At 50.2% G+C, this 18,070-nt stretch overlaps 1 protein-coding gene across 6 annotated transcripts in view; it reads right to left on the bottom strand.

The window, feature by feature from the left end:
* DLGAP4 (DLG associated protein 4) overlaps window positions 1–18,070 on the bottom strand; it is a 146,373-nt gene that overhangs the window by 1,220 nt on the left and 127,083 nt on the right. For all 6 annotated transcript variants that reach the window (XM_027740466.2, XM_027740467.2, XM_027740468.2 and 3 more), the window contains 5 exons: window positions 5,677–6,038; window positions 4,251–4,342; window positions 3,407–3,810; window positions 1,537–1,628; window positions 214–366 (listed from right to left, as the gene is read on the bottom strand). In XM_027740466.2, coding sequence (XP_027596267.1) covers window positions 214–366; window positions 1,537–1,628; window positions 3,407–3,810; window positions 4,251–4,342; window positions 5,677–6,038 — 1,103 coding nt within the window. The remainder of the gene's footprint in view (window positions 1–213; window positions 367–1,536; window positions 1,629–3,406; window positions 3,811–4,250; window positions 4,343–5,676; window positions 6,039–18,070) is intronic.

The raw sequence follows: 18,070 nt of genomic DNA, 5'->3' as shown, positions 1-18,070 counted from the left end.
ACTCTGGGCTCTCTCCATCCCAACAGCTTTTCCCCTTGTACAAAACTGTTCCCAATTTTACTCAAGAAGAATGGCTTCAGTACCTTGCAAGGCTGTGAGACCATTCAAGTGCCAGATGGCAGAAGTCCTTGAGAGCATCTGTCTGCAGACAGAAATAGATACCCAAAATTGTCTGCAAGGTGCTCTGGCCACTCTCCAGTGCCCCACACTCACCTTTCTCTCTGGTGTTTCTGCCAATTGCCAGCTATTTGCTTTCAGGTGGTACAGCTCATCAAACTTCATGCTGATGTCTTCAATGGACAACTGAAGGAGATCCCAAAATCCAGCCAAATCCTGGGCTGTGGGTCTAGGATTGGCATTAGGGTTCTAGAAGGGAAAGCATTAAAAAACGCCTTTGAGAACAAGCATACCTTCCTGCAAGCAGAGCAGCCTGCAAACATATTTTACCTTTTACCCTTTCACGCCTGCCTGCAACCAAAACCATCAAGAACCCACAGGAGACACCAGCCCTGAGCATGCAGACACCCAAAGTCATCATTTACAGCCCAAAACACTTCTGCCAAACTCAGGAAGCAGAGGTACTGACTGCACTTCTACAGCAGCCTGAAGAATAGCCCTGAGATAGACACACTCTGCTGGCACTAATCCCACAGCAGGAACCCCCACCTGAAGGTCCCCAGCATGGGAATCAAAGCCAGAACACAGAGATCCTGATTTCAGGGTGGGAAATAATGGAAGTGGACACACCACAACACAAACACAGCTCTGATGCCTGGAGAATTCACATGCAGATGTACAGCACTCCAAGGAGCCAAACAGAGCTTTCATGAGCAAAATTACTTTGCTCCATTCCCCCCCAAAACAATGTGAAAGCACCAGTACTTCTCAGGCTAGGATAAAAAAATTTTAAGTAGCTTAAATTTCTTCCAGGAACAGGATTTTCCCAGTTCCCAGACAGCTGAACTGCCATCGTCAGCCCTGGAAAGCCTGGGATCACATTGGAGCAACTCAGCACAAAGCTCTGCTGATAGCCTGGCAGCCTGTGGTGCTGCTGCTCAGCTGTAATCAGCCAGAGATCAGCAGGCAAATGCTCAGCACTTTACCCTCTCCTTCTCATGTTTCTCTGGGATTATTTTACATGTAAAGGGGAATTCACCTCTGAGAAAGTTGGCAAAATCCATAAAGCTCGAGGGGAAAACAAACCCACAGATTCCATCAATCCACATTAGCCCTGCTCAGCTCTGAACAAGGGCAAACCCCTACATTCCCTTTGCAGAAATCGATTCCTAGTGCCGTGTGACCAGTGTGACAATTCTGTCGGGACAGTTTTACCAACCACATCATCTACACACAAAGGAAGCATATCTGGTCAAGAGTAGGCTTTCCAAACAGTCCCTCCTCTTTAGCCAAACCTCAGCAGTTCACCCCAAAAAGCCCTTGAGAAGCAGCAGGTTAAGCCAGCCCTCACCCACCGTGGCATTGACCTGAGGCTACAGCTGCAGGCTGAGGCTACAGAAGAGACAAATCCAGACTCACCAAGTTTTGTTCACAGAGGCCATGGAATTGCTGGAACTTCTGTGACATTAGTAATTGTGCACTGCCCACTGCACTCAGGACTTTTCCTAAGACTGTGGGTGAGGAAAAAAGAAAAAGACTTCATTTGAACGGAGTATTAATTGCAGCAATAAACTCCAGTGTTTCTGAAGCAAAGAAACACTCAAGTTATTAGAAAAACAGTTTCAGAGATCTTCAGGCACTAAGTGCTCTTAGGGAGAGATGATGTTTTGAAACTACATTTGTCTTTACCATCTATTAATGCTCCTTCTGGTAGGCCAAAAGTAGACCAGGTTGAGGACATTACAACACCCAAGATGGCAGAAAGTTCTTTAAACTGCCCTCAGCCCCTCAGGAGCCACCAGCACCACCTGTGAGTAGGTCTGCTGGCACCTCCTCACAGATCACATCCTGCTCTTCCACCCCTGCACGAGGTGAAGGTGGCAAAGGGAGACCTGTCTGCAACCTCCGTGTACCAGCAGGGATTAACACACTGAGGACAGGACTTCTGACACCCAGGACTTCATGCTCCTAACAGGTTTTCCAAGCAGCCTTTGGGCATGGCAACGTTCCTCTGCTCATTAGTGCAAATACACTGTTTGGGTTCTTCCCTTCCAAAGGCAGGTTCAGAGCCTCCCCCACTCCCAGGCCTGCAGCTCCATCACTAGCGGGGACCAGCTGAGCCCCACTCTCCCCCTGCTCTGCTGCTGCACCTGAGCTAGTTCAGAGTGTTTGGAAATCTTAGTGGGACAAGCGTGTGCTGGGCTCACTCATACCCACCAAGGGTTTGGTTACAGAATCGACCAGCAGATTGTTCTTAGAGGTCACAGCTCACATGAGTCTTGGTGTGTTTCCTTGTCAGAGCACTCCTGCCACAGGTCAAACCAGGTCACCCCGAGGCAGGGAGATCCCTGGCAAGGCCTGCACCCTTGGCAGCCAGGGCAGCACTACAGGGCAATCGGATTAGGCATTAGCTCCCCGGGCCCCAGCAGTGACAGTGAGCTAAAACTGAGCCTCACCTTTGTTTCACCTTTCTCAGGTATTAAAAACATAAAAACCAGACTCCATACAAAGATCCTGCCCTCTGCAACCCTGTCACCCACTCCTGTCATTCTACATGCACCATAGGCATGATTCCCACTGCAAAAAGCCCACAGTTTGTCAACTCATTTGAAAATAATGAAACAAGCCCAACTGGGACTGAACCCAATAATATCAAGTGGCCTTGTGTTCCCCGTGCATATGCTTTTGGTGTATTCAGCACAAATTCCGTGAGGCTTTCCCATATGAAGAAACCTCCACTTTCCTATAAAGACAAGTTCATCAACTGAACATATCAAACAAGCTCAAAAGTTGTGTTCATTTTGTCCCACTGCCAGCTAAGCTTTTCCCTGTTTGAATGTAATGCGTGAGGCTTGGAGAGATCCCACAACCTCCCTGAAAGCTTTTCCCATTTAACTTCTTTTAAGATTAAATCCATTTAAGCTTTTAGCAGTTTCGAGTAGTCAGAAGCCACATCATCCCGTGCACGTCTTATATGCTGCATCACAGCCTTATTTCTTATACCATTTGCTAGAGGAAGTTACCTTATCCTTTCCAAGGAAAAAGTGTTCCTTATCCCATCCTCACCTCCATGCTCTGCCTCTGTGGGCTTCAAGTAATTTCACAGAATCAAGGAATGGTTTGGGTTGGAAGGCCATCTCATTCCTACTCCCTGCCATGGTCAAGGACACCTTCCACCAGGCCAGGTTGCTCCAACAACACCCATCCAACCTGGCCTTGCTCACTTCCAGGGATGCGGCAGCCACAGGTGCTGCCAGGCTGCTCCAGTTCAGAGGCTGCCAACACCCACCTTCCTCAGAGAGATTGTTCTCTTTGGTCTCCTGGTCCATCTGACGGCACCAGCCTTCCAAGCGCTCTGTCTCTGCCTGCAGCAGCTTCAGGAACCAGAACCCATCCCGCCGGCAGGCCCCGGGCTGCGTGGGCTCCGATGGCGATGTGGAGGTCTCAAGCCAGGGGTCAGGAGGAGGAAGGGAAGAAGGCTCCAGGGCTGGGTCATTGTTTTCTCCATAGGAGAGGTTTCTCTTAATCTGTGAGGGCTTGGCTGGTTGCCTGGTGGTGGCATCAACACCAATGGAGTTGTGCTGGGGGCACTCAGCAAGGCTTCTCTCAGATGATTTACAGTTGGAGTTATTGGGCTCCTGTGTGTCAGAGTCTGTGTCCTGTTTGGAGGACATGCTGCGAGAGTGGCTGTTTCTAGAGAGACCAAAAGCAAACATTCAATAGCAGGACTCAACCTGGCCAGCCTCCCGCACCGACAGTGAAATCCATTTGGTTTATGCCTACAGTGGAGCCTCACCCTGCCCCTCCTCACACACAGACACACCACACACTCAGACAGACAGAATTATAAGGTTGCCTGCTTACTGCAATCGGCCGTTCAGACGAGAGGGCTGACGCACATCTATAATTACAGCTTGTAGTTTTTTATTTTTTTATTTAATGTCAAGCTCCTATTGATTTGGCTGTTACAGAACAAGTGGTTTTTGCAGTGGGTACGTGCTGTGGAGGAAGAGCTCTCCATAGGCCCCATTCAACACCACTCACTGGCACAAAGCAGGGAAGAAGGTCTAAGCAGAAGTGGGGGAAGCACAATTTAAAAGAAAGAAAACTACACAAGGTTGCGTCTCACTTACCGCCACTCGTCCTCTACCTGTACTCCGATGGACTGGAATTTGGTGGCTGGTGGAGGAGGCTCCTCTTTTGCCACTGGCTGAAGGCAGTCAACCTTATTAAACAAAAAAAATACAGACAAAAACAGACACAAGAACTCGCTGCTGGAATTCACATTAGTAGACCGGGGTGCTGCACACACACAGAGCAATGCTGACACCACACGCCAACGGGAGGGTTGTCTAAGGAGAGGCATGAGGCTACTGCTCAGCTCTGCTCCCACCTGAGGATCAGGGCAGTGTCCTCCGGGCTGCTGCCAGGTACCTGCTCTAAGAGCCCACCCACCTGTGTCTGCATGGCAGGGCAGGGCCGTGTGTCCCTGTGTGTGTGCCATCCCACATGGGCAAGGGCCAAGGGATTCAAGTGGGGACAGAGAGCTGATTGAGACTGACAGCAAAGCCCTGCTTCCTCTCTCCCAGGGATTGACACCCTCCACAGCTCCAGATAAGAGGGTTAGAAGGTTTTAGGAAAGAAATCTAGGTGGCTTGGGAACTAGCTCAGAGAAGAGGAGAAGATGGCACTCAGCCTCTCAATGCATGTTCTCTCACCTTGCTGCCCTTCCAGCAGGTGTTCTGCCCCACTAACCCTGCAGAGAAGCTTCACTGTCACCTGTACCTCACTGGCCGGGTAGCCTTGCTGTAAAGCTGATGGAGAACTTGTTCAGCACACACACGGTGGCTCAAAGCTCAGATCCTACATTTAAAGCTGCTCAAGTTCCCATCTGCAGGAAACAGCCCTAAACCAGCACCTGGGACAGAACAAGAGCTGATAGCCACCTGTAACTAAGAAACCTGTCCCCAGAGGAGGGTGCAGCTCCAGAGGATGCAGTTTTGCTGACTACAGCATGGATTTACATGGGTTCTCATTTGACCACAAAATCAACAGCTCATTTCCACTGATTTCCACAGACTTAAATGCTTCCAGGAAGGGAGGCAGCAACCTGCTGGGAATGGTGGACAGCAAGGAATTGATCCCTCCTGCCTACAGCTCTGGGACCACGTGGCACTGCAGCAGCCCATCCCACGTGGATGTTAAGCAGAAGGTCCCTAGAACCATGGCAGACAAGGAGCAGGCTGATGGGAAGGAGTACAAAGTACAGGCAGACCAGCAGCAAAAGGCCTCTTCAGAGGTACTCACTCAGTTAACATGATCCCACTGCTCTCGGAAACACTAAATTTGTACTAAAAGAACTTAGTCCTTTCTGGGCTGTTATGGGAAGGTGCTACTGTCCCTCACCCCGGGAACACAGGCAGTTAGTCTGACAAGGCAGTGAGTGTCTCTTGCTATTCTAAGTGAGCTCAGATGCACACTTGGTCACAGAAAAGGCACACGCTAAATGGATGGGGTAAGGACATTCCTTGGGACAAAGGAGAACAAACTACTCCATACTTGTATGCCTATAGACGACAGCTTTCTTTTGGGGATATTCTCCACTTTAGGCTCTTCGCTAGTCAGAGTCCCTTTGTCACTTTTCAAAGTTGCATTTTTCTGAGATAACTCTGGAGTGTCTCTGGCTGGAGTCACGACGCTCCCCCTCGTCACACTGGGTGTCCTGGTGCTGTCCAAGCTGTCCGAGGAATTGCTGAGCCCTGACTGGCTGGTCACCTCACTCTTGTGGTCCTGGCTGTCCAGGTAGGTGTCCTGGGCTGATTCAGTGCTGCTCTGCACAGTGACAGAGATGAACGGCTTTGATGTGGTCCGTGGTGGGACAGGAGGTGGAGTCTTTTTATATGCCACTAGGCATGATGAACCTGCAGTGACGGAGGTGGGAAGAATGGAGAATGCAAAAGACAGATTGGAGAGAGAGAAAGAGATACAGTGAAAGAGAAAGAAAAAGCAAGTCAGTCACAACATTCAAGAGGCACCTCCAAGCAGCAGCTGGAGGCAGAAAAGCAGAACCAGCCCACAGCCAGCAGCTCACACTGGGGACCCAAACCAAAGCATAGGGGAAGCGGAAGGCAGAGCCAGAGCTAGCTTGCAAAAGAAGTCAAAAGGAATACCATGATGCGTGAAAATCTGGAAATAGAGAAGAGGGATAGAAAAGCCTCCCAAGACTGCTACAGGGTTTGGCAGGTGTAAGCCTCCACGGGGGAAAAATATTCTTTGTCTAAACCCTATGTTTTAGTGTCCTAGAACAGCCAAGTGTCTCAGTTCTTTGTCCCATCAGTTGACAAGTTTCAGTGTCTGGATCAGGGTGACAGTTTTTCCTATAAAAATGGAAAAAAGCCATAAGTATGTTAGATGCTGATTGTAGGAATATATCTGAAGTACCTGACAAACCTGTCTGCTATGTGCTAAAGGAGAAGACACCACCTGGACACAACAGTCCAAGGGTGGCTACTCCATGACTCCAGTTCCAAGCGGCTGCGAGGCTGGAGATGCGTGCCCAGCGGGCACAGAGCACACGTATCCACCACAGGTATGGATACACACATGCCTGGCCACACAGATCAGAGGAGCACCCACATGAACCTGGCCACAACCACAACCTCATCTTCCTCCTGTCACTGGCTTGACAGAATGGAAGTCCACTGATGAAAATACATGTAAAAGGTGGATCCTGCAGGCATGTTTAGGCCCTCAGTCTGCCAGGGATATACAAACCCCTGAGGCCACAGTCCCACTCCAGCTGCTGTCCACCCAGGACAGGCTGCAATGGGCAGGGCATGGCCAAACACACTGACCAGCCACCTAACCACACACAGCTGACCCCTTTTATCCCCTTAACCCTGTACTTCCCACTCTTGGTCTTCCCCAAATGACCGAATGCTCTTATCCTACCTTTGGTGTCTCCCATGAAGTCCTGTACAGTCCCAAACTGCTTTTCCTCTACACCCCATAACACATCCCAGCCCCTTTCAGCAGCCTCCTCAGTCTGAAAGATCTACAGTTTCTCCTCATGGCTCACAGTGACATGTGTCAGACCTGGGCACCGAGGCTGAGGCTCTGCTGGGACAACCCCCAGAGGGACCTGGGCAGTGCTCAGGGGTTCTTGGCTTGGTGACCCACCTGCCATCATCTGTCCCCACTCTAAAGGTTGTGCAGATGGGCCTCTGGAATCAACCTGGGAGAAGCCCAGCAGGGTGTGATCTGAGCTTCTGCTGTTGTCTGAGCCTTCATGGGTGTGTGGAGGAGCTCTGTCACATCTAACATTGCCCTGCTTCTGGGCATCACCAGAGAGGCTCCATCACCCTCCTTGCACAGCACTGCCCCACCACTGCTTCACCTTCTGTGAGGGCCACATTCCCAGAGTGGGAAAAGGTGCTGCTGCCAGGTTTCTCGTAAGGGGTCTTTAGGTCTGTGTGGCTCTGGCATGCCAAGCCCTCTGGTCCCACTCTCCCGGCAGGGAGCTGAAAGATTGCATGGATGCAGGTTTTGGGGGAATCCCTGACCAGTCAGCCCAGGGTTACCCTTCTCTTGCCTCACTGTCTTGGTGGTGGGGCACAGCCAGGCTTTGTCCTGCAGGTTGGGCAGGAAGCTTTGCTGCTCTAGGTTGGGAACAGATCAGCTCCATGACCACCCTGGGTCACAGAGAGCCAGGCTGGCCTGAGCTGTACCTTACATGTGAAAAGGAAATGTGTCCCTGCCCCGGACGCAGTGAGGCAGCACATCACTGAGGCACAGCTACAGGGCAGCCCCTTTCCCACATCAGTGACAAACCAAGTGTCCCTAAGTCACTGCAGTACAATGATGTGGGAAGCTCCGATGGTGGCAGGGCTGCCACTCTCCTTGGTTCCTTGCCCCAATCCATAGTCTTTGGTCTCCAGCAAAGGGATTCTGTCCCTCAAATTGAACCCCACGCATTATCTTGGTCCATGCACACCTTTTCCCAGGCCCCTGACACACAGATGTCAGGTACCAGGTCAAACTCTGCCAGGTCACCCAGCACCATAGAAGGGCTGTACAAACTTAAAACCAGTTCTTAAGTGTTTTCCTAGTACAGCTCTGATGGCTGCAGGGGCTAGGATTCCCTTAGGTTCTTTCCATGCTTCAATCCATATTCCCTGATCTCAGTAAAGTTTTGCACCTCAAATTGCAAGCTCCTACATCCCAGTCCCATATACAACCTCGCCAAAACCTGTGGACAGTGACTGATATATATACATATATATGCAAATACAGATAATTTTCATTAAACGATACTCTTAATTTTACCATTTCCACCCCTTAAGTAACCACTAGCATATTAACAAATTTAGTACCAGATTAGACCAGTCCCCTGTTAGGAATCCTTTGACTATTTAGAAGTGCAAGGGCAGGCAGAGGTACCTGCTGCTCCCCAACATTACCCTCCACCCCCAAACCTCCTGCATGCCCTGGGCAGCTCCCAGGAGGGCACCTGACAGATGTTTTGATGTTTCAGGACAATTAGACAATCTGTTCCATGGATAGTTTTAGCACAGTTAACTGAGAAGTATCAAATGAACCTGATCCAAATGGATTACAGGTATGGAAAGGGATGTTTCAGGTGACAGGAGCCTCCTGGCAGCTTCTGTTTCTGTCCAGACAGCTGCCTGTCTGTGGAGCCTGAACACACTTGAGGGGCATCCAAGAGGGGGATTTCAGCTGCCTCAACTGTTTCCAATGGGACCAGACCCAATCCCAAGCAACCCTGGGAGCTGTATTCCCTGTGGAGCAACTGCACAACTCCACCCCAGGCCTTACTGACAGTATTTGGATGTGCCCGTATTTACATATCCCAACATTTAGTGTATCAACAGCTAAAGTTACACTTCAAAGGAGGAACGTAAATGGGAGGGATCATGGCAGGAGGAGATCTGTGTTTCCAAAAGCATTTCTGTACCCCAAGATGCTGAGCAGCCCTGACAGTGACACAGTGCTGCCTTGTGTTACTGTACCAGGGCTACAGCAGCTCCAAGCCAAGGCAAGCCACAGCCACTCAAACTGGTGAAAACATGTCCATGTGCCCCTCCATTAAGTACCTCCCTACTCCATATGGCTTCTGTCCTTTGCCAGGGACAGGGCCCAGCCCACAAACTGCAGGGTCTCCTGCCACCCACGGGCTCTGTGACACCGCCTGTGCTCAGGGCCAGACTGCTGGCAGCACTGTGGTGGCTTGGCTGGCACCTTCATGAGGAGCTCATCTCAGGTTTCCCTGCTGCTGACATCAACAGGGCTGTAACTGGGGAAAGGAAATCGATGGCTATCTGACAGTCAACAGTGCAGTGAGGCAAAACAAGGGGAGGGCACGGCCGCACAGAAAGGCAGCAGATCCTGGGGGAGATCAGGAGTGTTCAGGGTCAGTAACTAGACCCAAATTCCTTCTCCCACCTACCAACAGACAGCACAAACTGTTTGTAGTGCTCTGTTTAGAGGGAAACTGCAGCATCCCCCTTGGCTTGTTCATGGGAATCCCTTTGTGCCATCCCACTTGACTGAAGGGCAGCACAGGCTCTGCTAGAAGGGAAACACCCAGGACCAACAAAACACACCCCTGCTCATGTACATGTGGTCAAAGGGTTGACTATGAGAGCTATAAGTTTAAGGCTCTAAGAAACATTGCAAATGAAAAATGCAAAAAGATCAGGAGCTTTGAAGAGCTAGGGATGCATTTATTAGTGCAATTGCAAATTAACCCCACTGAAGCCCTCCACAACCATAAAACAGGACTTCTGAATGCCCAGCAAACCCAGAAAACACCCCTTCCCTAAATGCATTTCAAAAGCACAAGTCAGAGCAAGCCCACCTAGAACAGTCTGCCCTTGGCCCTCAACACAACTCTTAACTAAGGTTCAGTGTTTCTTGCATCTGTGGGAAGAGACAAACATATTGAGGAAGCCAACAGCATCCCAGTGTTTCCACAGGAAATGCAGGTAGCATGCCCTCCTTGCTCAGAGGCCATTTGTACCAGTCAGGAGCATTCCAGTTGCTGACTTACTCTTCCAAAGGGCTACAGTGCATCAGGGCATAGATCTGCTCTGGAGTTGCTGTGGGTCACAGTCTGTTATATTTTAAAATCAGCTTGTGCTGTAATGTGGAACTACAGTCCCCATGGGTACTGGAACAGGCACACACTTCTGCAGAACCATCAGCTCAGTCTGCTTGGCAACATCAGCAAACGCCCCAAAAAAGGTGCAGAACAAGGAAGTGTGGAAGCTGTGCTTAAGCTTCCAGCTTTGCAGCACTAGGCTATTCTTGCTCACAGGATCTTCTAAGGTTTATTTCAGCAAGTTGTTGGAATTGAAAACGTGCTGTGGATGACTGATTTTGGGGGGAAAGGATGTTTGTTTATAGCCTTCCTTCTGCCATTATTTTTAGAAAGCAGCGAGTTTCCAAATTTGCACCTTCCACCTGCCCTGGAGGCTTGGGCAATCCCCACTGATATAGCCCCAGGCAGAGGAGCTGTGTCTGCAGAGCCTTACACCGGACAGTCCTCCAGACCCTCAAAAAACAGCTGGGCACGCTGGGATCTTCTCCCTGTCCTTCCAAAGAGCCAGGCATTTGATTCTTGGAAGACTATACATAGAGTAATAAGAGAATACTAAATCCAGCCCGACTTAAGAGGCCCCTGTTCACACCCCACCAGGCTGTTACCTGCTCAGTACCTAGAAGCACCAGGATCACAGCCAAGTTATTTGGGTTCAGATTTAAATATCATAATTGCCCTCAAGTGTGTCTGCATGAAGTGCCCAGTTGTTCCACTGCTCTTGCTGATTCAATACAGCCTGGTGACACTTCTAATCATTCCAGGAACTTCAAGGACCTATTCAAACCATCCTCATTTTTGTTAAATCACCTCAAAGGCGCCCAGTCAGAGTCAGCTGTACAGTGAGTTCCACTGCCCTCAAACATCAGCAGGGCTGATTGTTATCACTGTCCTGCTCTGTGCATCCCCCCTTCGCCTTGGGAAGAGCTGAAGGAATGACCTCTGTTCCTCGAAAAGCAGAATGCCCCAAAATAATCCCTTCTACAAGACAAGCTAATTTGCCTTTTAAATAAAACAACCCTCAGGAGATTCCAGTCGCATGGCTTTGGGCTGGCCTTTGCCACAGGATCTCCCCGCTGGAAGGAGCTGTGTTTGGAGGCAGTTTTCAATAGCAAAGGGAACTGTGACAGCTGCATTCCAAGAAGCCTGACCTCTGATTTTCATCAACTCAAGGAACACTTCAAGGTTGGAGCTTTAATGAACTGCAGAATGCTTTACTTGTAGAGAGTTTAAGTGAAAATGATCCCCAGTTACAATTACTACTGAAGACAATACAGACATTGATTGATTTTATGGTTCACAACAATCCCTTCAGACCTGATTTTTCTCATAAAACAACACTTCTAGCCATTACAGCCATGGCCAAAGAATACAGGTCTCCTCAAACCTGTATTTGGTCTGTAGAGAAGCTATTTTGAATATTCTGCAGATTGAATGTCAAGATACCTTTAAGATACGAGGTGGAGGCACAGATGAGAAACCTAGCCAAATTTTGTTAGTGAACAGGAAAATTACAGAAGTCAGAAATCATAAAGGCTTAGGTTGGAAGAGCCTTAAAGCTCACCCCATTCCACTGTCTGCCACAGGCAGGGACACCTTCCACTAGCCCAGGTTCCTCCAAGCCCCATCCAACCTGGCCTTGGACACTTCCAGGGATGGGGCAGCCACAGCTTCTCTGGGCAACCTGTGCCAGGGCCACGCCACTCTGACAAGGAAGAATTTCTTCCCTAATATCTAATTTAAATCTCTCCTCTTTTAGTTTAAAACCATTCCTCTTTGTCTTATCACTCTGTCCACGTAAAAAGTCAGTCTCCCATCTGAACACAATGGGAAATCCCCATGAAGATGTCATCTCTTGCTCTGACAGAATGACTGTCTTTAGAGTGCCAGAGAAATTTTAAAAGAAGTCTTACGGTGCTTAAACAAAACTACTCCTGGAAAGCAAAGACAAGCGGCTGCATTTGTTCAGAAAGACAGTTTTTGGAAATGCTATAAATACCTTCTGCCTCAGTGTTTCCCTTCATGAATCTTAGTAGCACTGATCTTTGAAAAAAGAAAAATCTCACCTTGATACTACACAGGTAACAGGCACCTGATGGGGAAATGCTGCTGACTGACTAGGCTGGGGGAGCCAGGGAAGGGCCGTGGGCTCTCCTGCCAGCCCTCTATCCACGCTGCAGTCTGACCCTCAGCAGCAGTAGCATCCTGGAGAGAGCAGCTCCCCCACATCACTATCCAAATCACATGCTGCCTCCACAGGGGCTGATGGTGCCCACAGAGCCCTGCAGAGTGACCAGCCAGGCAGAGCCCTTGAACTCTCAGATAACCCAAAGGAACACTAACACTTCACCAGCTCCCACAGCCTTTGGCTTTGCTTACTGTACCTGCTGTTTATTTATCATGAAGCTGATTCACAAGCCAGGCTCTGCTTTAAGTCAGGGGACAGAGCATTCTCCAGGAGCTCCTCCCAGCAGCAGCACCAGGGAATAGCCCTCATCCATGTGCACTACAGCCCTGTGCATCCAAATCACCTTGAGTAGTTTGAAGGGGGTCAATGGAGATATTCAACATTCCCCTTGTTATTGACCTACCCATCCTCAGCTTTCAGCCCCGGCACAGCTCAGCAGGCAGAGCAGCAGTGTTTGGGCATCGCTGGAGTGACAACTGGGACAAGGGGACCACTGTGGGCTTGTCGCTTCTCCCATCTTACAATTATCTTGTTCCCAGGACAGATAACCAGGCCTTGGGCTCTCTGCCCCCATCCCTCCCCACAGGCAATGGGACCTGTCACATCAGCCCCTGGATTCCAGGCAGAAGCAAGAGCATCACAGTGGCATCAGCGGGCACAGCAAAGAGGCCACACCGAGAGCATGCATGTCTGCAGTAGGGACCAAGGAGAGCTGAGGGACAGCAGGCTGGTGTCACATCCTGGCACCCCAAGGCAGGAGTGTCACTCCTACTACTGCAGCTGTTCCTACCACCAGCTATGGAAGATGAGCAACATCACTCAGGGTTGTACCTCTGTCCCTTTTCCTGACCCAACCAGCTCTGGAATGGCTGTTGCTATTTCCCCTTGAACAGCCTCAACTCACTTGTGAGACAAGTACAGAGGGGAGATGCCCTAAGGAGAACCATTCCTCCTACTCAAGCTCTTCTGGGAGCAGCCACAATCCAACACATACCTGACCCACACTCAGCTCCCCACTGGCACAGCCTGTACCAGGATTGCAGGCTGCATTTCAGCAATCTGGCATTTCGTTGCAGAAAGAAATAATTTTTTAGCTTTAAGCAAACACCTTAAAGCTCCCCAGTGCAGCAAGAGAAGCTGTCACAGGAAGCCCTTCCATGTTTGCAGGAACACAGGATTAAACAGACCTGTGCAAATAGGTCTTCGCTTTCCAGCTGGGAAACCGCTTGCAAGTGCTGCTCCAGCAAGCACAAAGCTGGTAGATCCGTCACCTCGTGCTCCTGTTCAGGTCCAGCACCCAACCCTGGTCACAGCACTCCTGCACATCCCATAGGCCCTGCTGGCAAGACCCATGTATCCATCTGCTATTAGGAAACGAGGGCCAGCCCTGCACTTGCCCAACCACTGCCAAGTAAGCAAGCTCCTGCATATCCCTGAAATGAAAGAACAGGACAAATCTGCAGGAAAAGGACCTCAGACTCAAGGGAGCATCTCTCAGATGCTGCAGTCAAATGCAAATAAAGAAGCTAAAGGCTCTCTCTGAACATCAGCTGTGCATTTGTAGACTAACAGTAGAGCTCTCATCCAGAAATCCATCACAACATACTTTGTACAACCACTTGTGTTCTATGGTCACCCATGACAGAGATGCCCTCAGGGAGAGCTGCAGTGTCCCTATGCAGTGAGACTCCCAGGGAGTGCCCAGGGCAGGCAGGGGGCTCAGGTGGCAGTATCCTGTCACTTCGGGCTGCACAAGCCTCAACAGCCAGTTCTGATTAGAGACCCAGTCCCCGTACTTTGGATGGGGGAGCAGGAACACTACCCAGGGAAGGAAAAGCTGAAAACTGTGATATCTTTACATGAGAGACCTAGGATTTTTCCATGTACCAGAAGTTTGAGCATCACTGAGATGCTCCAGTTTGGAATTCCTGCACAGGGAAACGATAATAAGCACTGATACACTGAGAACTGTTACACAGGGAAGACAAGGCAGCTCGTTTTTTTAAAAAGAGCCTCTTGTAGAAGGTCATAAATTTAAAAGAGGCATGAAGCAGCAGACAACATCCCCCAAGAATCTGACAGATCTGGTCATTCCCCCCTTTCAGCACAGCTTGCTGCAGAGTCAGCCTGACAGTGGGGACACAGCAGATGCTACAGGGAATGCCAACCACAGACACTCCCAAACCCATCTGCAGCAACTATTACTGGAGCTGCTGTGTTTTAGAAGCAGCAGCTTCTAAAACTGATTTCTCCCCACCCTCCCCAAAGTGATTGTCAGCAGGGGTTTTAAAGCAAGTTGCAACAGTGGTAAGAAACTCCAGCCTGCTCCAGCCACGAATCCAGCAAGAGTCCATCTGCCCTGAGGGACTCAGGCAGGTCTCCAAATCAGCTAGCGCGGAGCAGTGGCCTAAAGAAGCATTCCCTGCCGCTCCCTGCCCAAGGGCTTAATTCATTAACAAGAACCAAGATTCCCCAAATCAACCATTCTGCCTCAAGAAGTCACTGGGAAGACAAACACCATGGTCCCAAGGGAAGCAGAATTGCATCTCTGATGGGTTGGGGGTGCCTGGACCCCAGGGACAGGGCCCTTTGTCTCTCGCCTGCCAGTTCACTGCCCATTTAGTGCTGGCACACACCTTTTTCCAGAGGGGTGAAGGGTTGGTCCACCAGATCGGAGTTCCTTTGCTCTGTGCTGGGACTCAGGCTGTGCTTACCTCTCCCTCCTCCCCCCCAGCACCCTCCCTAACAAGGGGTGATGCTTTGGGAGCTTAACACACCAAGAGAGGTGAAGCAGCACAGCTAAATGGAGCCCAAGCCCACAGAGCCCTGGGATCTCCGACTATCAGCCATGCTCCTGTAGTCTCCACCAAGCCCAGGGCCCTGTTCCAGGAATTCAGTCATGACAGCAGAAGAGTCCCCAGCAGCACACAGACTGTCCTGCCAGCTTGGGCACAATGGAGTCACCACGGAGTCCTCCTGCTGCCAGATCTTGCCTGGCCCCACCAGCAAAGCCAGGCCTGCAGAGTTGCTAAACCAGCCAAGAGCTCACCCAGGCAGGCCAGAAGCTCGAGCTGCTCCATGACCACACCTGGCCCTTCCCCAGGCAGATCCCTGGGCATGCAGACCCTATGGCACAGAATAGTAAGCAGAGGCTATCAGAGAAATGCCAGTGGAATTCAAACCCATGGCAGGTTTCACAAGTGTAGAAAGCTCTTGGCAACAGTAGCCCAGTTGGACTTTAAAGCTGCTCTCAGACACATCATTTCTGCCCACTGGCCTTTGTGCAGGGGGTGCAAAACTGGCGGTACCACAGTGCCAAGGGGCCCCCAAACTGTGAGACCCAGCAAGACTCACTGCATCACCCGGCAGCCTCTTTGCTACACAGACACCCCACTGAGCCCTCTCCTCACCTCAGGACCCACTCACAGCTCCATGCTGGCTCTGACCCCGGCCTGAGGCACAGCTGGGTGGAAACAGCCACAGGGGGAGGAAACAGGTCCCTTACTGCAGCAGAGTAGGGGTGCCGGGGGGCTGAAGCCTTTCTGTGCACACAGCAACAGTCACTGGGAACTTCTCCTGACCCTGGAGAAGGCAGAGAAGCTCTGCAGATACCCTGCCTACACATCTGGGCCACACAGCAGCTAGCCCGCTCCAGAGGGTCATCAATAAGAGGCTAAGCTCTGAACCATCCATGCCATAGAGGATTTCTAGAGACAGCAGACACTTCCATCAGACCCTGCCACTGGAACAGGTCACAGCAGCCAGTGCCAGATAAGAGAAAGTGAGACTCGACAGACAGGAGCACACACCACCTCACAGAGCCCATCTAGGGTCAGCAGCTCAGCATCCCACCACTCGCAGGGCTCCAGGAGACACGAGGACCCTTTCAAGCACTGTAAGGGCCACAGCTTAGTGACCATGTATCAGCCTGCACTGAAAGGTGCTGCCACAACAAGAACAACAACTCTTTCTGCTAATGCATCAAAGCATCCTCCTATTCCAGAGAACCGTGCCTGCAGCATCTCACCCAGGTGCGGCAAATAAAGCTTAGGACTAGCACAAGGAACTGTCCACTGGACTCAACCATGAACAGGTTGTCACTGCAGCAGCATGACCACACAGTGCTCAGGGCAGCTCCAACACCATCAACCAGGAGACTGGAAACAAGAGTGACCCAGCTAACAGAACAGGAGAGAGAAAAGGCAACTGAAGTTATCTAGAGATTGGCATTCCAGAGAATGTTTTTCAGGAATAGCACTTATTGCAGGCCCTATTCCTCCTTGTTTTTAAACACATACTATGGCAGTCCTGAAACACCGATTCACTCGCTATGGGACTGCAGATTCTGTGGCTGCCAACTGCACACTGAAGCTTTTTGTCTGGGCTAGTTTGGGCTCTCTCTGTATGAGAGAGGCCTTGTGCAGAGCAAGAACCACACAGGACATCCCAGACCATGGATAACAGGGGAAGTGAGCACTGGGCTGAACTGAGTGCCACAGAATTCCTGTCACACAGCAGTGTGCTCCTCTCCCTGTTAATGTCGCCCTTTCTGCAAGGTTTGCTCAGGGTTATGGCAGCACAGACATGAAATCAGGGCATAAATGTGAACCAGATGTGAATTAACCAGTGCCCCAAGATTGCAGGCTTCTCCCCCTCTCCTTTCCCCACCAAAGGATGTTATCCTGCTGCTCTGCAAAGCAGCAAACTGCACAGAGCAGGGGAGGCCTTTGGAGGAGACACCAGCCTACGGAATGACTGCGAATCCTCCGTGTACCCACTACTACAGCCACTTCTAAGCGCACTGAGAGTATTAGCATTAATTAAAGTGTTTAAGAAAGCTAGTGTAATTAGGCAGGTCTTACTAGTTTTCCTTCAAGCTAGCAGTTTCCAGAATATCCTGCAGAAGTAAGTCCCACCAGCTAATTATGCACTTCATAACATATCCTCTCTCTTCACCATCACTTCACTTCATGCACTGCCACATCACTCAGAGGATGGCATATGTGGATGCTTTTAACTTGCTTCCCTGCCACTGCAGAAGTCCAGGGAATCTCAACACACCTCCTCAAAGTCACAGCCAGTCAAAATCCATATGGCTAGAAATGGCTTAGAAACTATGGTAAACTAAGCCTGTTCTTGTCTATGTCAAAGCTCAGCAGCTCAAATGCGCTATTTCAGGATATGCCGATTGCTAAACCCCAAATCAAGTCATTCCCAAGCACCTGCTCACGTGTCAAAGGAGACACATCACAAGTTCTCAATGTACAGGCAGTGGCTGAATCTTGAGCAATAACCCAAGTCCTCCCTCTCAGAAAGGTGCATGTGTCAGTCCAGCATGGTACAGATGGCACAGTTACTCTGTGGGAGTTCCCACACACCTCTTTCAGTCCAGTGACCATCCTTGCAGCCCATCAGGAACCACTTTGTCCAGGATCTTTTAATAGATGCAGGAACGCAAATTTCTCCTGTACAGCAGAATCACACCTAAAGGTTTTGGGCAACCAAGCCCACAGACACTACTGTGGTCCATGGAAGCTTTTACAAAAACTGTCCAGTTGCTGAGGCAATATTGGCACATTCCCACCGATGGACAGTCCTGGAAGCAGGGTGGATGAGTTACTATCATTTTAAGTGTGCCACTAAACACT

Source organism: Pipra filicauda, unplaced genomic scaffold (genome assembly GCF_003945595.2).
Source record: "Pipra filicauda isolate LSUMZ 115617 unplaced genomic scaffold, ASM394559v2 scaffold327_size997775_pilon, whole genome shotgun sequence".
In the NCBI taxonomy this organism is placed as follows: domain Eukaryota; kingdom Metazoa; phylum Chordata; class Aves; order Passeriformes; family Pipridae; genus Pipra; species Pipra filicauda.
The sequence above is the reverse complement of the archived record's forward strand: the minus strand, read 5'-3'. Positions and strand labels throughout refer to the sequence as shown.